This window comes from Arvicola amphibius, chromosome 15, assembly GCF_903992535.2.
Source record: "Arvicola amphibius chromosome 15, mArvAmp1.2, whole genome shotgun sequence".
Classification (NCBI taxonomy): Eukaryota; Metazoa; Chordata; class Mammalia; order Rodentia; family Cricetidae; genus Arvicola; species Arvicola amphibius.
In genome coordinates, this window is record NC_052061.1 from 31741793 (window position 1) to 31766333 (window position 24541).

A 24541-nucleotide genomic window follows, 5' to 3' on the forward strand; every position below is an offset into this window, starting at 1 on the left:
TTAGGGACTAAACCGTCCCTCCTTCCTGTCTTCAGAGTGAATGCTAAGCAAGTTTAAAGGTGTATGGAAGCTTCCATTTCGTCTTTAGCTTAATCGAAGCATGGAAAGTACAGGTCTAGAACTTGTCGCTGTGCATTGATTCCCCTACCCTCTTACCAGCCAACACAAGGAGCCACAGTGAGACCTGGAGCCGCTCGGCACGGTGCCTTGTAGTTGTAGTTAGTTGTGGCCTCTCTCCACCCCTGATTTCTTGCCCTCAGATCCCATCCTTAGAAGGCTCTTCCCAGGGAGTAGGGTGAGACTGATGGATTAAAGATGCAGAATACCTTGGCTAGCATTTGTCACGTGTCCACAGGACTTCACTGTTTCCACAGGGCTCCTGAAACAACTGCTTTGCTTTCTATAGAACTGTAAATTTTTCTATGAATGCTGCTTGTAAATTATGTTAAGAGCACATACCCTTAATTCCAGCACTCAGGAGTCAGAGACAGGTGGATCTGTGAGTTTGAGGCCAGCCTGGTCTACAAGAACTAGTTCCAAAGCTACAGATAAACTCTGTCACCCTTTAAAAAAAAAAAAAAAAAAAAAAAAAAAAACCTTTAAAAAAAAAAAACCATTTAAAACCCAGTCTTGGGGAGGAGAGAGAGAGAGACTGCCCCAGAGCAGTTAGTGCAAAGCCAGCCTGGTGGTCTACACAGTAAATTCCAGTACAACCAAAGATACACAGAGAAACCCTGTGGGGATAGGGGCAGGGGAGAACTGCTCCAGAGCAGTCAGGCCTCCCAGGTGGTAAGATGCTTACTGTCTGGCTTCAGAGGAACTGACGTCTGTTCTCTCTGCTTATTACTGTTAAGTATTTTCTTCTGGCCATCAAACTTCTCCACCGAGGCAAATAATCCCAGTCAGATCCAATTAAAAGATACCTAGGTATAATTGGGTGCCAACGCTCCCAGGTAGTCCTGGGAGAACACTGAGGTGGTGGGGAGGAAAGCCGAAATGATCACCTGAGAGGAAAAGGAGAGACCACTGGTAACCAAGAGACATGTGTTCCTTCTCTGGGGGCTTCTTTCCTTCCCACCGGTTCCCTAATAACCACTCTGAGGCTTTATATTAATTTTAAATGTTCAGCAAATAGCACAGGCCTATTATTAACTAGCTCTTACATTTTAAGTTAACCCATATTTCTGATTTACGCTCTGCTACGTGCTGGCACCTTTTCTCTGTACAGTGTGCCCATCTTGCTCTTTCTTCATCTGGTCAGCATCTCCTTTTACTCTACCCTTCTTCCCATCTTTTTTTTTTTTTTTTTTTTTTTTGGTTTTTCGAGACAGGGTTTCTCTGAAGCTTTTTTAGAGCCTGTCCTGGACCTAGCTCTTGTAAACCAGGCTGGCCTCGAACTCACAGAGATCCGCCTGCCTCTGCCTCCCGAGTGCTGGGATTAAAGGCGTGCGCCACCACCGCCCGGCTTCTTCCCATCATTCTTAGTTTGGCCACCCTGCCTATACTTCCTGCCCGGCTACTGGCCAATCAGTGATTTATTAAGCCAATTCCAATGGCAAATCTTTATGATGCACAAGAGGATTATTCCATATCATTAGGATGAGTTTCAGGCCAGCCTGGTCCACAGAGTGAGTTGAGTTCTAGGACAGCCAGGGCTACACAGAAAAACCCTGTCTCAAAAAACAAAACAAAAAACTCCATCATGGCAGGCAGGTATTGCAGCAATCAGCAGGTGTGTCAGCCAGAGTAGAAGCTGAGGACTTACCGTGAACTGCAAAGCAGAGAGAGCCGGGCATAATCCTTTGATCCCAGTACTCGGGAGGCAGAGACAGGCAGATCTTTAAGTTTTTTTTTTTTTTTTTTTTTGGTTTTTCGAGACAGGGTTTCTCTGTGGCTTTGGAGCCTGTCCTGGAACTAGCTCTTGTAGACCAGGCTGGTCTCGAACTCACAGAGATCCGCCTGCCTCTGCCTCCCGAGTGCTGGGATTAAAGGCGTGCGCCACCACCGCCCGGCCAGATCTTTAAGTTTAAGTTAAGAGGCCATCCTGGTCTACAGAGCAAGTTCGAGGATAGACCCACTTTCAAGAAAAAAAGAAAAAAAACTAGAGAAGGCTCATCTGTAGTGACATACTTCCTCTAGCAGGGCTACACCATCTCATAAACCTACCCAAACAGGGCTGGAGAGATGGCTCAGTGGTTAAGAGCACTGGCTGCTCTTCCAGAGGTCCTGAGTTCAATTCCCAACGACCACACGATGGCTCATAACCATCTGTAATGAGATCTGGCGCCCTCCTCTGGTGTGTGGGCATACATGGAGGCAAGATATTGTATACATAAATAAATCTTTAAAAAAAAAACCTACTCAAACAGTGCCACCAACTGTTTTGTAAGTGCAACACTTAAAATCACTCCCTGAAATAAAAACATTAAGAAGCTGGGCAGTACCCATCTAAGATTCCAGTACTTGGGAGGTTGTGGCAGCAGGGCATTATAAATGCTAGGCCATCGTGGGGCACACTGTGGGATCCTATTTCACCTGCCCCCAAGTTACAGATGTCAGAATTTGGGAACGAACAGCTTGAGAAACTGTCTCAGAACATAAGGACTCCAGCTACGCCAGTTGTTCCTGTGAGGCCATGACTCTCCAGGTTTGTGTCACTGCCCTCAACTCCAGTGTAGCAGATGACAGTATTAACTGTAGTGCTGCTGTGGGGATGAGAGAAAATGTTGGCAACATTTTGAGCTTGGTGCCTGTCACAGAATCAGTGAGAGATTGAAGATTAGGATACGTAATACTTTTAGGGTTGGAATATATAATGGTATTAAAGTAGATTTTGGACAGCCTTTCCCTCCCTGTGGGTGCTGAAGAAGAGAAGGTTTAAACAAGATTATCTTTCTTGGGTTTTTTTGTTTTGTTTTGTTTTGTTGTTTTTTAAGCTAGGGTTTCTCTGTATAACACTCCTAGCTGTCCTGGAACTAGCTCTTTTAGACCAGGCTGGCCTCAAACTCACAGAGATCTCCCTGTCTGCCTCCCGAGTGCTAGGATTAAAGGCGTGCGCCACCATTGCCCATCTTTCAGAGGGTTTTGGAGAGCTTTAGATAGACCAGCAGGTGGAAGTCAGCAGCAGGAGACCTCTGGAGGGGTAGACCACCTTCTTGTTACTGTCTTGATCTGGGTTTCTGTGAACACCATGACCAAGAGTAAACTCGGGGAGGGAAGGGTTTATTTTGGTTTATTCCTCCACAGCACAGTTCATCTTCAGGAAGTAGAACAGGAGCTCAAGCAGTGCAGGATCCTGGAGGCAGGCACTGATGCAGAGGCTGTGGACTGGGCCCTCCTCCATCAATCACTAATTAAGAAATGTCCTCCAGGCTTGTCTGTAGCCTGATTATATAGTGACATTTTCTCAATCGAGGGTCCCTCAAATGAGCATAGCTTGTGTCAAGTTGACATAAAACTAGCCAGCTCTTCTTCATATATTAAAACTTTTATGTAGCTGGGTGTGGTGACATGCGTCTTAATCTCAGCACTCAGAAGCAGGTAGATCTTGAAGTTCAAGACTAGTCTGGGTATTGGAGAGAGCAGTGGTTAAGACCACTCCCTGCTCTTCCACAGGACCGGGGTTCAATCCTCAGCACCCACATGGCAGCTCACAACTGTAACTGCAGTTCCGGGGAATATGTCACCCTTATACACACATGCAGACAACACACCAATGCGGCACATAAAAGTAAAAATAAATTATTTTTTTTTCCTAAAGAAAGAGCATCGGGGGGGCTGGAGAGATAGCTCAGAATTTAAGAGCATTGCCTGCTCTTCCAAAAGTCCTGAGTTCAATTCCCAGCAACCACATGGTAGCTCACAACCATCTGTAATGGGGTCTGGTGCCCTCTTCTAGCCTGCAGGCATACACACAGACAGAATATTGTATACATAATAAATAAATAAATATTTTTTTTAAAAAAAGAAAGCACCGGCTGCTCTACTGGAGGTGAGAATTGAACCCAAATGGAGGCTTACAGCCTTCTATAACTGTAGTCCCATGAGATCTAATGCCCTCTTCTGGTGTGCAGGTATACATCTAGACATAACACCCATATATATAAACATCTTTAAAAAGCAGTCTGGTCTACATAGGAGACCCCTGCACCCCACCCCCAAATGTTGAGAAAAACACTTTGGGTACACACATATGTGCTGTGCTTTGCCCTAGGCCACAAAATCTGTGGGCCAGATACCACCCTAGTGTTGAGAAGACAGTAAGTGGCACCTGGCCATTTGATATGCGAAACTTCATCTCAGCCAGCTTTTGTCAGTATGCACAATGGCTATAAATTAACTTGTCGGATATTTAATCTACAAGAAGCAAAACCTGAGAAAACAGCACAAAGAAATGGATGGAAAGCTCTCTTCCAATACAGTGTTCTAGAACTCATTAAGTAGATCTGGCAAGCCACTTTCTTCAGGTGAAAGTAAAATCTATCTGTGAGCCAAGATGTGGCGGGGGGCGGGGGGGGGGGGTAACCTGTATTGCAGAATATCTATGATCGCCCTGAAATTGGTCCTGTGACTCGTGGGGTTAATGATTAGCCAGCTGCTGTCTAAGCTTCCCACAGGGCTGTGAACAGCTCACCTGCAGAAGAATCCACAGGAATCGGTATGTTCGCTTTGCTCTGTGTGGCTGGGCTGGTGGCTATGAGCCTGGTGACATCTGCTAAGAGCCAGGAAGCAGGTATCCTAGTGGGCTCTGAGAAGCAACCACTCCTCCGTGAAGCTGAACAACATGACTTTGCCATCATGATCCATCCAGGAGACACAGAATGTTTCTGGCAATTTGCCGAACAGATGGGTTACTTCTACTTCAGCTATGAGGTGCGTGGAGGCTTCCGGCCATACCGTTTTTTAAAGAGAGTCAGGTCATGTGGGATGCTGTGGTTGCCGCTTGTGAATCAATGGACCATCAGTTAGAGGGCAGCTCTGGATGAGAGTCGGATGAATAGCCAGCAACAGGAGCTAGAGCATATGGGTTGGTCTAGAACTGGCAGCTACAGACATGTGAGCAAATCTAAGGGACAAGCCCATGCTTCTTCAGGAGACAGCTGTCACTTTTCCTCTGATTTGAGGCGACGAGAGAGTCAATACCTTCTAAAATAGTTATATTTGCAGCAGAGTTAGATCAAAGAGTCACGTAATAGATTTCAAATGAAACCACTTCAATCAATGCAGGGGGGAGGGGCAACATCAGCTCTTCCTGCCTGTTAATCCTCAAACCTGAGAATAACCAGCTCAAAGCTTGCCTATGCAACCAGACAATTCTACTTATTTTTAGATGCATTTATTTAATGAGTGCTCTATGTACATGCACACCTTTATGCCAGGAGAGGGCATCAGATCCCACTAGAGATGGTTGGGAGCCACCATGTGGTTTTTGGGAATTGAACTCAGGACCCCCAGAAGAGCAGCCAGTGCTCTTAACTGCCGAGCCATCTATTTCTTTTAGGAAGGTACCCATGCCTTGGGCAAGTACACCCAAAGGAGCTATGCCATCTAAGGATTCTGAGGTTAATATTAAAGTTAGAGGTACTTTTTTTTTAAGTTGTGGAGGCTCTCGGGGAAGACAGGGTCTCATGTAGCCCAGGATACAGTTAAGGAGGTGGCCTCACACTTGAGATCCCGCCTCCTCCTTCCCAGAGCTAGGACTACAGGTGCATAGCAGCACACCCTAGATACTGAGCGCATGCTAGGCAAGCGCTCTACTGAGCTGTAACCATGTTCTCTGGTGCAAGGTTCCTGCATTTCCCAAAGCATGCGCCACCACACCCAGCCATAACTTCCTAAGACTGATTTACACAGTAGTGAACTCTACTGCTCTTACTCCAAAGTTAACTTACCAGTCTTATTTCTCAAGACAGGGTTTCTCTGCGTAGCCCTCGCTGTCCTGGAACTAGCTCTGTAGACCAGGTTGGCCTTGAACTCAGAGGTCTGCCTGCCTCTGCCTCCTGAATGCCGGGATTTAAGGTGTACATCACCCCAGCTGGCCTAATTTACCGGACTTTTACGATCTGTGCTACGCTAGACCAGAGCTACTGTTAAGCTTACTGAGGATAAGTGTCTGAGGGTACTGCTTGCTTTGGGGAGGGGACTCTCAAGCAGCAAACACCAAATCCCAGTCACCCCAGGTAGCTCAATCACCCCAACTTCAGCCAGGAACTCCAGGAGTGTGGCACTGATCCATACCCGTGTGGCAGAGGCTTGCTTTCTCCCTCAGCTGGGGAATCGCTTGGGTGACTCTATCCCGCCTTCTGTGTGTGACACAGCAGAGCGCTCGGCGTTGATGTGGGTCCACAGCAACATCATGGAGGCAGCTGAAAAGGGCTGGGAGGGGAGGGGGGACCATCTGTGCGAGCTGCTGTGCTGACCCCAGGGTGCATCAGTCCTACCATGTTGCTGGTGTCTGAGTGATGGAGCAGGGTCCTTTTTTTTTTTTTTTTTTTTTTTTTAAATGGTGACGGAAGGTTCAGCGCACACTCGGGATGTCTCATGACCATCACATTGCTGCCACCGTACATACGCCACAGGGCTTCCTTATTGACACTTCCCAGGATGTCCGGGGCCAGATTAACTTCGCCACACAAGAGACAGGTGTGTATCCATTCCCCAGGCTATGATAGTAATCAGAAGTCTATGGAACTGAGAAATAAGGGTCAGGCAGTGGTGACCCACACCTTTGATCACAGCACTCAGGAAGCAGGGTCGGGGGATCTCTGTGAGTTCGAGACCAGCCTGGTCTACAGGAGTTAGTTCCACGAAAGGCTCCAAAGCTACAGAGAAACCCCGTCTCAAATTAAATAAATAAATAAGTAAATAAGCAACAACAACAACAACAAAACCAAAAACAAGAACAGTTCCCTTTGTGTCAAAAATGGTTCTATTAACTTCTAAACAGATGTTACAGTAGTAATTTTGAAACCAGGGAACAAACTAAAAGTAGTAGCAAGTGACTTATCCCAGTGTTGCAAAGGCTGAGGCATGAGAATTCTGGGTTCAAGGCCAGGCTGAACTACATAGTGAGAGCCTGCCTCAAATTAAAAGCATAAAACAAGTTGCGCAGTGGTGGCACAGGCCTTTAATCCCAGCACTTTGGAAGCAGAAGCAGGTGGATCTCTGAGTTTGAGGCCAGCCTGGTCTACAGAGTGAGTTCCAGGACCGCCAGGGCTACACAGCAAAATCCTGTCTCGAAACACCCCCCCTCCAAGAAAAATCTACAACAACAAAAAACAAACTGGTGAACAATATGTCTAGGGAGCCTTCAGACGGTGGGACACCTAACCTGTGATAATGAGATCCAGGAATTCCCACAGGGTTCTATCGGCTTTGTCTAAGAAATGACCAGAGTCGCTTCAGTTCTGTGCAAGTGTACCTCAACCTCGGAGTCTTCTACGAGGGCCTTGAAATGGATCACAAACAGAGCCAAAGGAGGCAGCTGAATGACACTCTGGACGCGATCGAGGTAACGGGATTGACATCCATGGGTCCGCCTGAACGACGATGACTCATGATAGAAACGAGATAGGCAAGGGGAGCCGAATCCTTCAGTGCAGCGGCATGCAGCATGGAGCTCCTGTTTGGTGCCAAGGAAGGCCTGGGCAAACAATGGCTGGCATCCATCGAGCCACTGCCTGTTTTAACACGTGCTCTCAAGGTTGTGCAGCTACACCTAGTACCTAAAGCAGAACAATCTATGTCCCCGAAAGAAACTCTAGACACATCCTGACTGCCCCATTCCCTCCAGAATCTCTCAGCGCTAGAGTCACTATTTGCCCCGCCCGGCGCCCCTGTGACTGTGTTCTGTGCGCTAGAACCCAGTTCGCGAGCTTTGGGCAAGGGGCTGGAGGTTGAGAAATACACACGCAGAGACAGACCGACATGCAGACCTTTAAACACTGATACCAAAAGCCCTCTTTATTAACACCATGTAGACTTAAATACACTGCAGTCAATGGTCAACAGGTGAAAATCCCATCCTCTGATCCTCTAAACTACGCACAGCTTCTAGTAACTTCAATTAGAAGGTTCTAGCAGGGAAGAGCAGCTGAAGGCCAGGACTCATTAGGCCCAACAACTAACTATTAAACTGTTCCTATAGGCTTTCAGTTTGAAGTTTTATGGAAACAGAATCATACATGTGGTGTTGTGGTGGCTTGCATGTAGCATGGTTTTTCTTTGTTTGAGACAAGTCCTTACTATGCTTCCTTGATTGCCTTGAACTCACAGACATTCATCTGTCTCTTTAGTGCTAGTGCTGAGATTAAAGGCAAGTGCCACCATGCCCAGCTTGATTATTTATTTATTTACTTATTTATTTTCGAGACAGGGTTTCTCTATGTAATATCTCTGGCTGTCCCAGAACTTGCTTTGTAGACCATGTGGGCCTTGAACTCAGAGATTCATCTGCCTCTGCCTCCCTAGTGCTGAAATTAAGGGTATGTACCACCACTGCCCTGCTTTGGTTAATTTAAAAAAATCCAACATCTCTTCATATGCTTATTAACCATTTTGTAGGCCTTTGAGAAAATGTCTACTCAGATCCTTTGCTTGGAGCTGGGGATGTAACCAGTGCTAGCTAGCCCTTGCCTGGCAGGTACAAGCACCAGCACCACACGGTGAAGAAAGGTGTGTGTGGGGAAGCCATCTTTTTCTTAAAAACTCCTTGTAAGTTTTTAAGGAGGCTGAGGCAGAGGCAGATGGATCTCTGAGTTCAAGGCCAGCCTGGTCTACAGAGCAAGTTCCAGGACAGCCAGGGCTATACAAAGAAACCCTGTCTTAAAAAACCAAAATAAAAACAAAATTAATTAATTAAATAAGATAGAAATAGGGTTTACCTAAAATGTGCAAGACTCTGTGGGTCCTGAGTTTTCTGGATACTACTGGATACTAGGAAATCCTTCTTCCTCCTAGGTACAGCCTAAGGCCCCATGCATACCTCCCAACTTTAAAACTACCTCAGCAAAAATTTTCAAATACAGCCAAAGTACCATTTTGGGTTTTGTTTTGTTTTGTTTGCCCAATTTCTCTGTAGCTTTGGAACCTGTCCTAGAACTCATTCTGTAGACCAGGCTGGCCTCGAACTCAGAGATCCACCTGTCTCTGCCTCCTGAGTGCTGGGATTAAAGGCATGCACCACCACTGCCCAGCTGGGTTTTTCAAGATAGGGTTTCTCTGTGTAACAGCTCTGGCTGCCCTGGAACTTGCCAGGAACTCGCAGAGATCTACCTGCCTCTGCCTGCCGAGTTCTAGAGCCTTATGTATGTCAGAGTCGTGAGTACCATGACTTAAGTAAGTTAGCTTAGTCAGGAGAGGCCCAGCAGCAGCCAAAGCAGCTTTCCTCCTTTCCCACAGGACAGTACACGAAGGGTAGAGATCCATATTTTCCACGTGTGGCGCTTCTACAACTTTGCCAGGATGAGGAAAGTGGCTGACTTTCTCCTTCTTCAGTCCACCTACACCTACGTGAACTGGTGGTCCGCAGCCCAGAGCCTCGTTATTGTTCTTTCTGGGGTCCTTCAGCTGTATTTCTTGAAACGTCTTTTCTCTGGCTCCACTGCTGACACAAAGCTGAGATGCTGATCTACGGCATCTTTGCCAAATCTTTGGTCCAATCAGTTTTTTTGGAGGGGAAAAAAAATCAACTTAAATCCTATTTGTGTTCATTAATAAATGCAAGTGTTAATAAAAAAGTGAGTTCTGATGCTGATTATTCTAAAATACATATTATGTGCTAAAATGAAATACCAGTTTTTGAGACAGTTTCAGTATGTAGCCTTGACTGGCCTAGAAATTACTGTGGAGATCCAGCTAGCCTCAAACTCAAGAGGTTCACTTGCGTCTGCCAAGGTGTGTACACCACCCCCACTGGAAAATAGCAGCCTCTACACAGCTGTGCCCTCATCTTCAGACTCCACTTAGAAGGTAATGGAAGCCCTGGCAGGGGGTTCGGAAGGCAGAGCTCAGTCGACAGGGGCCCTGCTTTGCGGGCAACGGCTTTGGCTTTGATCCTAGCACCAGATGAATGAGTGGGGCACACAGGTGTGCACCCTAGCATCCCAGAGGTGGAAGCACTAAGATCAGCCTCAACAGTTCAAGACTGTATCTCAAAATACGTTAGAAAGCTCTCAGAGGGAGCTGATGGGACGAAGCAGAGCTTTGCTGAGCGGCTTTAAGGAGTTTTTCATCCATCGGATAGGACCGTGACGGTCAGCATTCCCTCCTACCTTGTCCTAGGGACTGGACTCAGCATCAGACTTGGTGGCACATGCCCCATCATTCTACCAGTCTACCCACTGAGCTACCCTGCGGGCCCTACAGTGCCTTCCCGTGGTCGAAAATATTTTAAAGGCGGTTACCTTTGGAAACTAGGTGCGGTGACACCGACCTACAAGACCACCGCTTGAGAGGCTAAGACAGACTGCCTGACGACTTAGTGTTTCAGACCAACTTAGATACAATGTGAGACCCTGGCTCAAAAACATAAAGATGCTGGGTGTTAGCGGTGCACGCCTTTAATTCCAGCACTCAGGAGGCAGAGGTAGGTGGATCTCTGTGAGTTCGAGGCCAGCCTGGTCTACAGAGCAACTTCTAGGACAGCCAGGGCTACAGACAAATCATTTCAAAAAAAGAAAAAAATGTTCTGAGCCCACTGTAGTATTCACCCATTTAATTCCAGCACTTCAAAGGTAGATGGTTCTCTCTGAGTTCAAATACACAGTGAGACCCTGTTTCAATTAAAAATAACAAAAATGTTTCAACACAGGCAGGGAAGGTGGCTCTGCAGTTAAGAGCCATCTCTTTCAGAGGACGGGAATTTGGTTTCTAACACACCAACATATGGCAGCTTACAACTGCCTTTAACTCCAAAGACTGGCCTCTGAGGATACTAGTATCCAAGTAGAATATACTCACACAAACACCATTTTCTGTTTTGAGACAGGGTTTCTCTACATAGCCCTAGCTGTCCTGGAACTCACTATAGACTACTGATTGGCCTTGAACTCAGAGATCCACCTGCCTCTGTCTCCTGAGTGCTGGGAGCAAAGGTGTGCGCCATCATGCCTGGCTCACATAGTTTTTTAAAATGGCGGTCGGAGAGACTGTTCAATGGTGTAAGAGCACGGGCCGCTCTGGGAAAAACCCAATTTGATTCTAAGCACCCCCACAGCAGCTCACATACATCTGTAATTATAGTTCCAGGGAATCCAAGACCCTCTTCTGGCCTCCATGTCATGAGGCACATACATACACACACGTACATGCAAACAAAACATTCATACACAAAAAATAAATCTAAAATTCTTTTAAAAATATATTTAAGTATTTATTCCAAAACTATTTGCCAGATCCTATGCAAGAAGCTTTACAATCATTATTTTTAATTCCGAATACGACTGTTACACTGACGATTAAAGATGTTTTTCCAGTTTTGTGGGGTTTGAGTTTGTTTTTTAGGCTGGTCAGGAACTCCCTACGCAGAACAGGCTAACCTTGAATCCATAGAGATCCATCTGCCTCTGCCTCCACAATGCTGGAATTAAAGGTGTGTACAACCACACTCAATAGTTTCATGGCCTTTCCCCCCTTTTAACAAAGGAAGAAAATGAAGCGTGTCTAAGTGGAGCGACTTGTCCATTACCACACAACCGGCAGGCAGCAGAATCGAGGCTGGAGTGCAGGATCTTCCACACCACACACCGCTTACCACAAAGAAAAATAGCTGAACCACTTCTATTCTTTTTACTAAATCCCATCTGTAAGATCACAGCAGAGCCTACTATTCTTATATGACTGCTTCTATCTTTAAGATGCTAATAAAAAGTCCAAGATGCTCTTACTAGCCTGCAAAAGGGTTATCACAGATAACAATAAAGGCTCCTGCCGTTAGTGCAGTGACTTAGAACTCGCTACCAGAACAAGTCTGTTGATTTAAAGGTGATGCAGATGGAGAAGAGACACTATTTACTCAATGCACAACAGCTTTTGGTTTGTTTGTTTTCAGTTTTGTGACAGGGTCTCACCACGTAGTCCAGGCTAGCCTTGAACTTGCCAAGTAGTCAAAGTGGGCCTGGAACCCTATTTTTAGCCATTTCCATTGAGTAAGAATCCAAGTTGCATATATCAGTGCTGTCCAAATCTAACATGATGATGTCTGCACACAGGAAACAAAGCTAAGTCCTTTGACCATCCTAAGTCAGTGTCTCCTCATGCCGCACATACTCCCCAGCGTCTGCTTGATGGAACACCACAACCGCCATGGGGTCCACCTTCCTGCAGTCTTGAGTAGACTTTGCTGCTACCCCGAAACCCTGGAATTGAACAGACACCAATTCACTCACTTAAAAAAAAAAAAAAAAAAAAAAAAGAAATCAAACAAAAAGCTTTATTAAAACAGCTGTATCTCTGAGATGCTGAGGATGCTGAGAGGTAACTCTCACAGGTGCGCGGACTGAAGCAACACCCCTACCAAAATGCTCCCGTCTCTACTCACCAAAGGAATGTCCGCCATGGAGTAAACCACCACTCCCTGGTACTGAGAAGTGTTTTCAGTGATTCGGCCCAGACCGGATTTCAACACGTGGTTTCCATACAGGAAGGACTGCTCTGCTCCAGGCTTTATCCACACTTTATACTGAAAGAGGGTTAAAAACAAAGAGACAAAAACGCTAGCTCTACCCTGTAGTGAGAGTAGCTGCTGCTTCTGTGTTAAAGGAGAGGAGCGGGTTGAACAAACGGACAAACAGACACGTTCCCTTTAAACTGTTTGGACCCTAAACTTTTTGCCTTGGAGTTCCTTCCTCAACTCTACATCTCAACACTATAATTTACATGACAGACAGCTTAACAGTTTCTTTTTTTGGACCCCAGGATCCTTTTTAACAAATATTTATTATGTATACGATATTCTGTCTGTGTGTGTGCCTGCGGGCCAGAAGAGGGCACCAGACCCCATTACAGATGGTTGTGAGTCACCATGTGGGAATTGAACTCAGGACCTTTGGAAGAGCAGGCAATGCTCTTAACCTCTGAGCCATCTCTCTAGCTCCTCCCCCCCCCCCCCCAGGATCCTTCTTATTACAGCCACTTCTGCTCTCTGCTCACTGGCTGATACTGTGGAGGTCTGTTTCCCTACAAGTTTCTAGGCTATGCAGCCACGCGGCATCCTTAGGTCCACATCCCTTCCTAAGCATACCCAAGCAGCAATACCTACAAGCATCTGGAGCTGACACTGGCAGGAACTCCATGTAAATGAGTCTGTGCTGACCTAGCCGTCCTCCTCGACTCCATCCCCGATGGCAGAAAGTAGACCAGCTCCACATACCTTGGCATAGGGTGCAAGGTAATCGAGCGCTGTAACGTGCAACCGGAACTTGTGGGTCTTGGTAAACTTTCCAAAACACGTCCCCAGTGAAACCAGCTTCTCCCCGGAGATGTTGGCGGCCAGCTTCAGGATCATCTCACTACAAGGACGAGGGAGGAAGGTGCCTGGGTGACGGCCACCGACGGACGCGAGCCTCCAGCCCGGTTACACGGTGCGCGCCAAGCCCCACCTCACCTCACATAGTACACGCGGTCGTTGTGCAGTCGGAAACAGTAGGTGCCGTCGGGCCTGTCCACCAGGAGCTGCAGATTCTCCCCGATGCTGAGGGCAGAAAGGAGACTGGAGGTTGCGCCGGGACCGTCCCGCCCCAGGGCCGCGTCCCCGCTCCCCGCTCCCCGCACGCCCGCCCCTCGTCCGCCTCTCGGGTGCCTACTATTTCGCGATCTTTTCAAACATCACTCGGGTCTCTTCTTCTGTCAAGGGCCGCATTTTCCTGCTAGCCCGGCTCCCGGGATCCTCGTGCCCGGAGAGACGGAAACGGAAGTCACCTTACCCGGCTTCCTGGCAACACCAAAGCGTGCCTTTCTAGCCCTGTGCCACGTGTTCTCTGTGCTAGTGCCACCTACCTCGGTGGACCTCCGGGGACCGGAAAGCTGGCTTGGGTGGCGGAACTATAGAGAAAGGAACTGTTTCCCAACCGTTTCCGGTTCCAGGCGCGAAACCAGCGCCCTCCCGGGTCTGGAGAGGAAGTGACCGTGTGGCTAGCTGGCTGGCTGGTAAGATGGCGACTGCTGTGACTCTCCAGTCCTCCGCACCTCCTTCGGCCATGGCGACGGCCACAGCAGCCGCGCTGGGGGAGGTGGAAGATGAGGGACTTCTGGCGTCGCTCTTCCGCGACCGCTTCCCCGAGGCCCAGTGGCGTGAGCGGCCGGACGTGGGCCGCTACCTCCGGGAGCTGAGCGGCTCGGGGCTGGACCGGCTGCGACGGGAGCCCGAGCGCTTGGCGGAGGAGAGGGCCCAGCTGCTGCAGCAGACGCGCGACCTGGCCTTCGCCAATTACAAGACGTTCATTCGCGGTGCCGAATGCACCGAGCGCATCCACCGTCTCTTTGGCGACGTGGAGACGTCCCTCGGTCACCTGCTCGACCGTCTGCCCAGCTTTCAGCAGAGCTGCAGGTGCGGCTGGCCTAATGCTGAGAGGCCCATATCTGTAGCTGACAGGATGCGCACAGCTCTCTCCCTGTCGCCTTATTAACCCACTTAAATTTCACCACAGCCACCTAGGTAGGTACCGTCGTTGTTAACTTTACAGACGAGGACGTCGAAGTGAACTGACTTGTCCGAGAACACAGCTAGTAAGTTTCCAAGTCAGAATTGGAAGCCAGGAGTCCACCACTCCCTCATAGGCTGTTGTATTAAATAATAATAAAAATTCAGCCCGTCTTGTTGACACAAACTGTGATTCCAGCACTTGAAGCGCAAGGTCTTGAAGTCCAAGTCTGAGTATTGAGTTCAGGCCATCCTGAGCTACGTGTCTAGACATTGTATCAACACATTGGGCCCGGCATACTATATATAACTATATATATATATATAACTACCTATATATATATAAATAACTATATATATATAAAACACTATAAACGTCTGCTTACTATATATGCATCTTTATAATTAGGAATATTCAACAGGTTGGGTTGGAGGCTATCTGCTTTGAAACTTCCATTGATAATGAGGCTGACATGGAAATCCTATTTGGGAACATTATAGGTCGTAAAAAACATTTTCTTTTTGAGCTATACTGCTTCGTAGGTTCCCGCTCTTATACCCTTAGTTATCCAGCCTTATATACCCTCTGTGCCTGAAAAGAGATTCAGGACTTACAAGCCAATTTCTAGAGTTACCATAGAGAAGTGGAGAAAGCCAAAGAGAAAGAATAAAGGCCGAACAGCAGCTCATCACATGAAGACCTGAGGGACTCAGCAAGAGTGTGGCTTGTAGGCTAGTTAGGGCTCTGTTGAGAAAATATTAATAGCTATTAAAAATATGTGTATGAGTGTTTTGCCTGCACGTATGTTTGAGCACCATATGTGCCCAAGGATGCCAGAAGGGGTGTCAGATCCTTGGCACTGGGGTGGTATGTGTGGGGACCTGAGCCTGAGTCCCTGCAAGAGCAGTGCTTGCTGAGCCAGCTCTACAGCCCCAACAGCCAGTAAGGAAATTGTTTACTCTTTTTATACATTTGCTTTTGTCAGGTCCTGAGTACTTCATGAATGTCTACCCCCCACCCCTCCCAAGACAGGGTTTCTCTGTGTAACCCTCGCTGTCCCGAAATCCCCCTGTAGACCAGGGTGGCCTCAGACTCAGATCTGCCTGCCTCTGCCTCCTGAGTGCTCAGATTAAAGGGGTGCACCTCTGCTGCCACCCGGCCCCATCCATGCCATCTTACCTGTCTCTAACTTTCATGCCTTTGTGAGGGGTCTTCTTACTATTTAACCAACGAAGAGACAGGTCCAGAGAGCCCAGGTGCCTTGCCTTGCCTTAGTTCTTCATGGGCCTAGAGCAGTTCAGCCCCAAATGTGGCCATCCTTGCAGCCATCCAGATCTACAAGCCATGGAGGGAGATGGGTGCCACCACGTGCATGTGGAAGTCAGAAAACAGCTCTTCTTCCATTATGTGGGATCTAGGGATTAAACTCAGGTCGACAGGGTGCCTGGCACAGGCACCTTTACCCACTGAGCCATCTCGATGACTTCGTAAGTCATCAATTGATGATGCGGTCTTGAAAAGTTTCTTCAAGGGGCTGGAGAGATGGCACAGTGGTTAAGAGCATTGCCTGCTCTTCCAAAGGTCCTGAGTTCAATTCCCAGCAACCACATGGTGGCTCACAACCATCTGTAATGGGGTCTGGTGCCCTCTTCTGGTGTGCAGGCATACACACAGACAGAATACTGTATACATAATAAATAAATAAATATTTTTTTTTAAAAAAAAAAGAGCACTGGCCGCTCTTCCAGAGGACCCAGGTTCAACTCCCAGCACCCACATGGCAGCTCACAACTGTCTGTAACTCCAGTTCCAGGGGATCTGACACCTTTGCAACAAGGTACAAAAATAAAGTATTAAAAAAAATATTTCTTTAGCCAGCTGGTGGTGTCATGTCATTAATCCCAGCACTCGTAGGGCAGAGGGAGGCAGATCTCTGTGAGTTTGAGGCCAGCCTGGCCTACAGAAAGAGTTCCAGGACAGCCAGGGCTATGAACAGAAACCCTGTCTCAAAAAAGTTTCTTGAATTATAATAGGAGTTATAGGTTTGAGATGAGGATTCTTAAACAGGGTTTTAACTGTAACCCTGGCTAGCCTGAGAGTCACTATGTAGAAAAAGAGCCATGAACTCTTTCAGCCTCAGCCTCTGGAAGGCTGGAATCGAGGTGTACATCACCACACCCAGCCCTGTGGGAAGATTTTAAATAAACCAGGCGGACTATTGAGCCCAATGTCCAATAAATGCTTGGTAACTACTGTGCAAAACAGTGAGGAAATACATTTTCTTAATGGGTTCTAGGAACTTTGTGAAGGAGGCCGAGGAGATCAGCTCTAACCGCCGGATGAACACCCTGACTCTAAACCGGCACACAGAAATCCTGGAGATTTTAGAGATTCCCCAGCTTATGGACACCTGTGTCCGAAACAGCTATTACGAAGAGGCCCTGGAGCTTGCCGCCTACGTTCGCCGACTAGAAAGGAAATACTCCACCATCCCTGTCATCCAGGTAGCCAGCTGGCCCAGAGGGCCCTCAAGCTGACGTCTCGTAATTATTAGTTCTGTGCTTGTGACTAAGCTTAAAAGTAGAAACCTTTGCATATTTCCTATCAATTTCTGCCAGCCAGGTAAACTGAACAGAAGATATTGGCTCACTCATTCAAGGATCTTTTCTGTTGTTGTTTTGGTTTTATTGTTTTTGTTCAGTGTTTTGTCTTTTGTGTAGCCTTGGCTATCCTGGAACTCACTCTACAGACTAGGCTAACCTCAAACTCACAGAGATCTGCCTGCTTCTGTCTCCCTAGTAGTGGGATTTCAGGCGTGCACCACCGCCTGGCCAAAGATCATATTGCTTATGTGCCAGACACTGCCTCAGGTAGCAGGATTACCAGGTGAACAAAGTTAAGGCCATGGCTCCCACGAAATTTCTATTCTAGTGAAGTCTGATAATTAACAAATAATAATATTGCAGGGGCTGGAGAGATAGCTCAGGGGTTAAGAGCACTGATTGCTCTTCTAGAGGACCCGAGTTCATTTCCCAGCACCCACATGACAGTCCACAACTGTAACTCCAGTTCCTAGGGGCCCGATAGCCATGGCAAACACCAATGCATGTTAAAGAAAAATAAATAAATGTAAAAACTAGTATTGCAGATATTGGTAAACATCTGAGGAAATAAGCCAGAGAAAGCCAGGCAAGCATGGTGGGGGTATGCCTATAAACCCAGCCCCTGGGAGGTGGAGGCAAGAGGATCAACCCTTCAAGGCCATCTTTAGCTATTTAGTGACGTTGAGGCCAGCTTGCCTTGTCTCAGAAAATAAATAAATAAACTGTGTTGGGGACTAGGGTAAAGAGCTGGGAAAGGTTGTTGGGGTGCTGCTTTGCCAGCATGGTCAGGGTGAGAAAGACCCAGGGCTTGAAGATCGAGGGAGACAGCAGCAAGGAGGAGAAGCAGATAGGGCGAGGTGGAAAGAAACTGGAGTGTTTGAGGAATCCCAAACCAGCGCTCTCCCTAGACTATAATGAGAAATGCTGGAGCATCAGGCAGGGCCTGGAGGTCATGATGACTAGTTGGTAGTTTGTTGATTGCAATGGGAAATCGTAGGAGGATTTCTGAGCAAGAGAGTTATGCAAGCAGATGTCTGTAAACCTGCAGGTGTAAGCTTTAGAAATCCACTATTTGCTGGGAAAGCCGTAAGAATGTTGGCCCCTGGAGTCCAGGTTAGCAGGATGGGTCTCAGAGTTCTTTTCCCAGTGTGTGACCCAGTGTCTGTTGTCAGAGCATCGTGAATGAAGTGCGCCAGTCCATGCAGCTGATGCTGAGCCAGCTGATCCAGCAACTGAGGACCAACATCCAGCTCCCAGCCTGCCTGCGTGTCATTGGCTATCTCCGGCGCATGGATGTCTTCACTGAGGCTGAGCTGAGGGTGAAGTTTCTTCAGGCCCGGGATGCTTGGCTTCGCTCCATCCTGACTGCCATTCCTAATGATGATCCTTATTTCCATATCACAAAAACCATTGAGGCCTGCCGGGTCCACCTCTTTGATATCATCACTCAGTACCGTGCCATCTTCTCGGATGAGGACCCCTTGCTGCCATCTGCCATGGGAGAGAACACCGTGAATGAGGGTGCCATCTTCCATGGCTGGGTGCTGCAGAAAATCTCACAGTTCCTGCAAGTGCTAGAGACTGATCTTTGCCGGGGTATAGGAGGGCGCTTGGATTCTCTGCTGGGCCAGTGCATGTACTTTGGGCTGTCCTTCAGCCGGGTGGGGGCTGATTTCCGGGGCCAGTTGGCTCCTGTTTTCCAGAGAGTGGCACTCAACTCTTTCCAGAAAGCAGTTGAGGAAGCAGTAGAGAAATTCCAGGATGAAATGACTTCGTACACCCTCATCTCAGCTGCAGCCATCCTGGGCAGCAGTAACATGCCTGCTGCGGTGCCGACCACACAACCCGGGACCCTGCAGCCACCCATGGTACTCCTAGACTTCCCGCCGCTTGCCTGCTTCCTCAACAACATTTTGGTTGCTTTCAACGATCTGCGTCTCTGCTGCCCTGTGGCCCTAGCACAGGATGTGACTCGGGCCCTGGAGGATGCCCTTGCCAAGGTGGGTGATTTTCTTCTACCTTGGTCTGCCTTTGTTAACAGCCAGCCAGGCTTTTGTGTTAAACCAGTCCATATAAGCATGGTGCCTGCTGATTGGAGAAGTTCAGTGTGGTCTTAATGGTTTTCTGATAGAGCATGATGACTCTGTGGGGATGATCCTGGAAGAAGCTATGAGGTAGAGTACCTGTGGCAGTCATTCAACCAGATTCCCGTTAACTCAGCAGCTTAAAACAGTATCTGTGAGCCAGGCATCCAGGCCCACTGGGTCCTCTGCTCAGGGTCTCACAGGCCGTATTCGAGGCATTAGCTGGGTCCAGGTGTCTGCTGGAGTTAGTTCTCTGGCTCCATCAGGAGTTCATTCCAGTTGTCCGGTGTCACCCCATGCCATTGGAAAAGTTACAGAACTCAGTTTCTAGAGGCTATCTACCATAGATAGCTCATGGCTGTTTCTTCCTCAGGGAACAGGAGAGCATCTCCCCTGTATTATTTCATGATGTTTCTCTACTGGAACTGGGAGCCATACTAGAACGTAACAAGTTGGGTCATCAATCCACCAGTGATGTGACACAATAGTGTCACTGTTGACCCAGTGCTGAATTTGAACAAGATAGCAATGAAATGTAGTGTTGAGAATGATTAACTTCCTTTTTTATTTTTTGGTTTTTCAAGACAGGGTTTCTTTGTGTAGCCTTAGCTGTCCTGAAACTCGCTCTGTAGACCAGGCTGGTCTTGAACCCACAGAGATCAACCTGCCTCTTCCTCCTGAGTGCTCCCCCACCACCCCGCTGTGAAAGACCTTTCTTCATGCTGCACGTTTGTGCTGTCCATACCGTCAGCAGCAGCAGACTTCTCTGAGGTTGTCATTCTTGTCTTGTAGGTAACCAAAACAATCCTGGCATTCCATCGTGCTGAAGAGGCTGCGTTCAGCAGTGGGGAGCTTGAAATCTTCGTCCAGTTCTGCACTGCCTTCCTGGAAGACCTTGTTCCGTATCTGAACCGCTGTCTTCAAGTCCTGTTCCCGCCAGCTCAGATAGCCCAGACTCTAGGTAAGAAAAAGGAAAGATTTTTAAATTTTTTACCTTTTGTTACAGGATCTGTGTAGCCCAGGCTGACCTGGAACTCAGAGATCTGTCTTCCTCTGTCTCTCCAGAGTGGGATTAAAGGCATGAACCATGACACCTAGCTCTGGTTTTCTTCTATGATTTTATTATAATTGTTGTTTTTGGTTGTTTTCAGACAGGGTCTCATATGTAGCCCTGGATGTCCTGGAATTCAGTCTGTATACCAGACTGGCCTCAAACTCAGAGATCCTTCTGAATGGCTTGGATTAAAGGTGTGTGCCACCACCACCTAGCCTATTTTTATTATTTTTAATTATGTATTGATGTAAAGTCTGTGTGTGGGTATGAGTATGTGAATATTTTTAATTTAAGTCATGTAGCTGGCCTTGAATTTGCTATGTAGTTAAAGTCATTCTTGAACTTCTGGTCATTCTGCCTCTCCCATCCAGGGGTTGGGGTCACAGACACACACCACTTCTGTCTTGAGAGTATGAAGTTTTAAATTGCTTTACAGGCATTTAGTTACATAAGTGTTGTGTGCATGAGTCAGTGCCTTTCTGAAAACACACAAAGGTGGGTTAGCCGTTACCAGCACCTGTTTTAGAAGTCTGTCACTCTAAGATCCCATTGGTAGACACTCTTCAGTTGTACCTGACAAACTTTTGCTGTTGATCTGTCGTTTCTGAACATTTTATAGAAATGGAATCATACACTATGTGGATTATCAGGGCAAGCGGAAGAAGCCAGTCACAAAAGGACCACCTATTGTGTGCTTACCTTTATATAAAATATTCAGAGAAGTGGTTTTGTTGTTTTTTGTTTGTTTTTTTAGACAAGAGTCTCCTGTAGCCCTTGCTGTGTATTGGAGGATGACCTTAAACTCCTAGTCTGCATACCTCCACCTCCTAGAGAAATGGTGCAGAGGCAGGTGGATCTAACTTTGGGACCAACTTGGTCTACAGAGTCAGTTCCGGCACAGCCAGGGCTACCCAGAAAGAAACTCTGGCTAGAAAAAAAAAAAAAACCAAAATTTTTTTTTCTGTGTCTCATTGGGCTTGGTGGCACAGGCCTGTAATCCCAGGATTTGGGAGACAGGAGGCAGGTGGATCTTTGTGATTTGGAGGCCTGCCTGGTCTAGTGAATTCCGGGAGAGCCATTGCTATATAGAGAGACCCTGTCTCAAAAAATAAGACCAGTAAAAAAACAAAAACAAAAACAAAACTCCCTCAGTTACAGATCTCTTATGGAGTAGGACTGAGGGGAGACACAGCTCCTCCTCAGGCAGCGGGGTCAGTGATGACCTTGTCTAAGGGTGGCTGTTCTCCACAAGCCCTTTCTCTTGGTGTCTATCCCAGGACTCTAATGGCTCTTGGCTCCTGCTCCAACCACCCTTACCGTGGGGCTCCAGTGTAACAAAACAGTCTTAATATATTACAAGTATGTTCTCGCAGTATTGGAATATGTATTGTGTCAGTTCTTTACCCTAAGCGCCCCCACCATGGTCTCTGCGTTGAATTTAATAACTTATTTGCCGTTTCATTTTTCCTACCATCTGGGTTAGGCATTTCACCCACCCAGCTCTCCAAGCACGGAAACCTTGGGCATGTGAACATCAGCGCTATCCAGGAGCCTCTCGCGTTTATCCTGCCTAAGAGAGAGACAGTCTTCTGTCTAGATGGCCAGGAGCTTGTGCCCGACCTCGTGGCCCCAGCTCAAGAGCTTTCTGCGGAGCAGCCTGGCCTGGAACCAGTTACTTCAGCGGCCCCCGAGGGCGAGTCAGAGAAGGGAGAACCAGAGGAACCTCTGCCTGGGGGGCCAGTGGAGGGGGAGCCGCTGCCCGCCCAGCCACCCAATGAGGAACCATAGGCAGTGTTCCCTGCATCCAGGCTGGGGAGCAGGACTAAAGACACAGCGCTGCCCGCGGCATCTGGAGAGGGAAGGTCGCCGCTCGTGTGGAGGCTGAGACTGCTTTGCCTAGGATATCGCGGGGCACTATGGTATATGGGAGCTTTAATAAAGCCGACCGACTACCGCCACCTGGCTGCTGTCTCCGATGACTGGTCCCAGAAGTCGCGCGGGAACTACGCTTCCCGGCGTCCCTGGCGCTAGCTGGAGGACGGGTCGCGGCGGTTTCGGCGCCATGGGGCTGCTGGGTGGGCTGCTGGTAGCGGCGCGGGTCCCTTTGGGCGGGGTGCGGAGCTGCAGCTCGTCGGCCGGCCTAGAGGGCCCCGCGCGCACGCGCTCCTACTGGCGGTACCTGAGGCGCCTCGTATGGGGCGCACCGCAGCCGCCATACTCGCGCGTGTGCCAGGTCGGGGACCCAGTGCTGCGCACTGTGGCGGCCCCGGTGGAACCCGCGCAGCTGGCGGGGCCGGAGCTGCAGCGGCTCGTGGGGCGGCTGGTGCAGGTGATGCGACGGCGGCGCTGCCTGGGTCTGAGTGCGCCGCAGCTGGGGGTGCCGCTGCAAGTGTTGGCGCTCGAGTTCCCCGACGCGCTCTTCCGCACCTTCTCACCGCGCCTGCGCGAGCTGCGTCAGATGGAGCCCTTCCCGCTTCGAGTGCTGGTGAACCCCAGCCTGAGGGTGCTGGACAACCGCCTGGTCACCTTCCCCGAGGGCTGCGAGAGCGTTGCCGGTTTCCTGGCGTGTGTGCCTCGCTTCCAGGCTGTGCAGATCTCAGGTGCAGGGGACGGGGGCGGCGGGGTGGCCGTGCTCTACTTAGCCGGACCCGAGAGAACAGGGAACTCAGGATTCCCGAAGTCCTGATGACAAGGACTCCTGAAGAGCAGGGCAAAACCCGCGTAGATGGAACGCAGGGTGCCAGCCGGGGAGACTTAGATAGGGAATCTGCCTGTATCTGTCTCTCCTCTCTCATAGGTGTGTATATAGATTCCCATATAAATGTGTACGTTTTTCCTAGTTTACATGTCATGGTGGGCTTGTCTAAGAAAGCGGGATCCAGCTTTATCCAGCTAGAGCAACAAACCATTCCATGCCTGTCCACGTTGTCTTATAGAATGTGGTTATTATCTGCTACTGTGCCAAGCTGAAGTATCTTTGATACATAGCACCCGAGAAAGCTTTGAGGAGGGGGTTTCTTATCCTTGTCCTGTAGTAGAGCTGGGAATCAGGCTGAATAAAAAAGTTGGCATTTGTCCATATTCACTTTCGGATGCTGCCTCTGTAGATAGAATATAAATAGGCATAACCAGGGCAGGAATTAGGAAATAGAGACAGGAGGTTAAGCACATTGGGAAGAGCCTCACCTCAGCCAGCCTGTAACTTTCTTTGCAGGACTGGACCCCAGAGGAGAGCCGGTGGTGTGGTCAGCAAGTGGGTGGACAGCCCGAATCATCCAGCACGAGATGGATCATTTGCAGGGCTGCTTGTTCATTGACAAAATGGACAGTGGGACATTTACCAACCTCCACTGGGTGGAGGTCAATGACTGAATCCCTCTTGACTGCCCGAGGGTCTGGAAAATCGGCGTGCAGACACTTCGGGTTAAGACGGGCACATCTTTTTGTGCTTCAACTTGGAATTGGTTCCAATCTAACAGTAAACAGTGGACTGCCAGTGTGTGCTGGATTGAGATAAAGGAAGATTATAGAAATGCTTGTCCTGAAAGCAGATTTCGACAGAGTATGTTACAGCATGGGTAGAAATATACCCTTGAAGGAGTGGGTATTCCCTGACAATTTTGCATGAACAGAATTGGGCAGGCAAACATTCTCAGTACAAATAACTACACAAAACACACACACACACACAATTAAGATCTAAAAGACCAAAACTTCTATCAGCCACTTTCAATCAGCAAAGAAAACAGGTTTTCAAGATAGAACACTTAGAGCTGGGGCATATAAAGCTCATGGGTACAATAGTACTTAATGTAGAGATGTAGGTTTGATTCCTGGCACGAGGAAGGTAAAATATAGAGGAATAATAGCAGTTTTTGGAGGTTAGAACAATTCCTTTACAGTGTATACACGTGCCTCTATTGTGATCTGTGTCACACAGCATCTTTGGGGCTGCTTTATCTGGAGACCTAAACTGGGCAACATCTGTTCAGCAGCAGTTACTAAGTTGTTTATGGGAACAGAGACCTAACATTACCATTCCTAACCCAGCACTTAGGAGCCTGAAGCGGGAGGATCAGGAGTTCAAAATTTTTTTTTTTGTTTTTGTTTTTCGAGATAGGTTTCCCAGTAGCTTGGAGCCAGTCCTAGAACGAGTTCTGT

The 24541-nt window shown here is 48.1% G+C and overlaps 3 protein-coding genes across 8 annotated transcripts; 2 read left to right on the top strand and 1 right to left on the bottom strand.

Moving 5' to 3' along the window:
• Positions 1-4614: 4614 nt before the first annotated feature.
• On the top strand, positions 4615-9690 carry Tmed6 (transmembrane p24 trafficking protein 6). Of its 3 annotated transcripts, none has more exons than XM_038313212.1 (4): positions 4615-4872; positions 6516-6642; positions 7362-7510; positions 9400-9690. In XM_038313212.1, the coding sequence occupies exons 1-4, from the start codon at positions 4660-4662 to the stop codon at positions 9625-9627; spliced, it is 717 nt and encodes a 238-aa protein (XP_038169140.1). In that variant the 5' UTR covers positions 4615-4659; the 3' UTR covers positions 9628-9690. The 3 variants fall into 3 exon arrangements, with proteins under 3 accessions (XP_038169140.1, XP_038169141.1, XP_038169142.1); XM_038313213.1 differs by having other exon boundaries at positions 6522-6642; XM_038313214.1 differs by having other exon boundaries at positions 6579-6642.
• A 1656-nt stretch (positions 9691-11346) lies between these two features.
• Nip7 (nucleolar pre-rRNA processing protein NIP7) lies at positions 11347-13999 on the bottom strand. The gene is made up of 5 exons (XM_038312396.1): positions 13803-13999; positions 13604-13690; positions 13370-13508; positions 12539-12679; positions 11347-12356 (listed from the first exon to the last, which is right to left on the bottom strand). Exons 1-5 carry the CDS (start codon positions 13856-13858, stop codon positions 12237-12239), a joined length of 543 nt encoding a protein of 180 aa, XP_038168324.1. The 5' UTR covers positions 13859-13999; the 3' UTR covers positions 11347-12236.
• Positions 14000-14086: 87 nt separating this feature from the next.
• Positions 14087-23917, top strand: Cog8 (component of oligomeric golgi complex 8). 4 transcript variants are annotated; one of them, XM_038312393.1, is made up of 6 exons: positions 14105-14545; positions 16936-17143; positions 18415-19242; positions 20119-20287; positions 21864-22040; positions 23595-23876. In XM_038312393.1, exons 1-6 carry the CDS (start codon positions 14151-14153, stop codon positions 23750-23752), a joined length of 1935 nt encoding a protein of 644 aa, XP_038168321.1. In that variant the 5' UTR covers positions 14105-14150; the 3' UTR covers positions 23753-23876. The 4 variants fall into 4 exon arrangements, with proteins under 4 accessions (XP_038168322.1, XP_038168321.1, XP_038168318.1 ...); XM_038312390.1 differs by lacking the exon at positions 23595-23876 and having other exon boundaries at positions 14106-14545; positions 21864-22338; XM_038312394.2 differs by lacking the exons at positions 20119-20287; positions 21864-22040 and having other exon boundaries at positions 14087-14545; positions 23595-23917.
• Positions 23918-24541: the final 624 nt, after the last annotated feature.

Coding starts and splice junctions, on each gene's coding strand:
- Tmed6 (XM_038313212.1), top strand. CDS start 4,660: ATGTTCGCTTTGCTCTGTGTGGCTGGGCTGGTGGCTATGAGCCTGGTG. Junction 6,643..7,361: donor CTTCGCCACACAAGAGACAG/GTGTGTATCCAT, acceptor GAATTCCCACAG/GGTTCTATCGGCTTTGTCTA. Junction 7,511..9,399: donor ACACTCTGGACGCGATCGAG/GTAACGGGATTG, acceptor CCTTTCCCACAG/GACAGTACACGAAGGGTAGA.
- Nip7 (XM_038312396.1), bottom strand. CDS start 13,858: ATGCGGCCCTTGACAGAAGAAGAGACCCGAGTGATGTTTGAAAAGATC. Junction 12,680..13,369: donor ACCTTGCACCCTATGCCAAG/GTATGTGGAGCT, acceptor ACCCTCTTTCAG/TATAAAGTGTGGATAAAGCC. Junction 12,357..12,538: donor CCATGGCGGACATTCCTTTG/GTGAGTAGAGAC, acceptor GTTCAATTCCAG/GGTTTCGGGGTAGCAGCAAA.
- Cog8 (XM_038312393.1), top strand. CDS start 14,151: ATGGCGACTGCTGTGACTCTCCAGTCCTCCGCACCTCCTTCGGCCATG. Junction 19,243..20,118: donor TGGAGGATGCCCTTGCCAAG/GTGGGTGATTTT, acceptor CTTGTCTTGTAG/GTAACCAAAACAATCCTGGC. Junction 22,041..23,594: donor GCTTTCTGCGGAGCAGCCTG/GCCTGGAACCAG, acceptor CTTTCTTTGCAG/GACTGGACCCCAGAGGAGAG.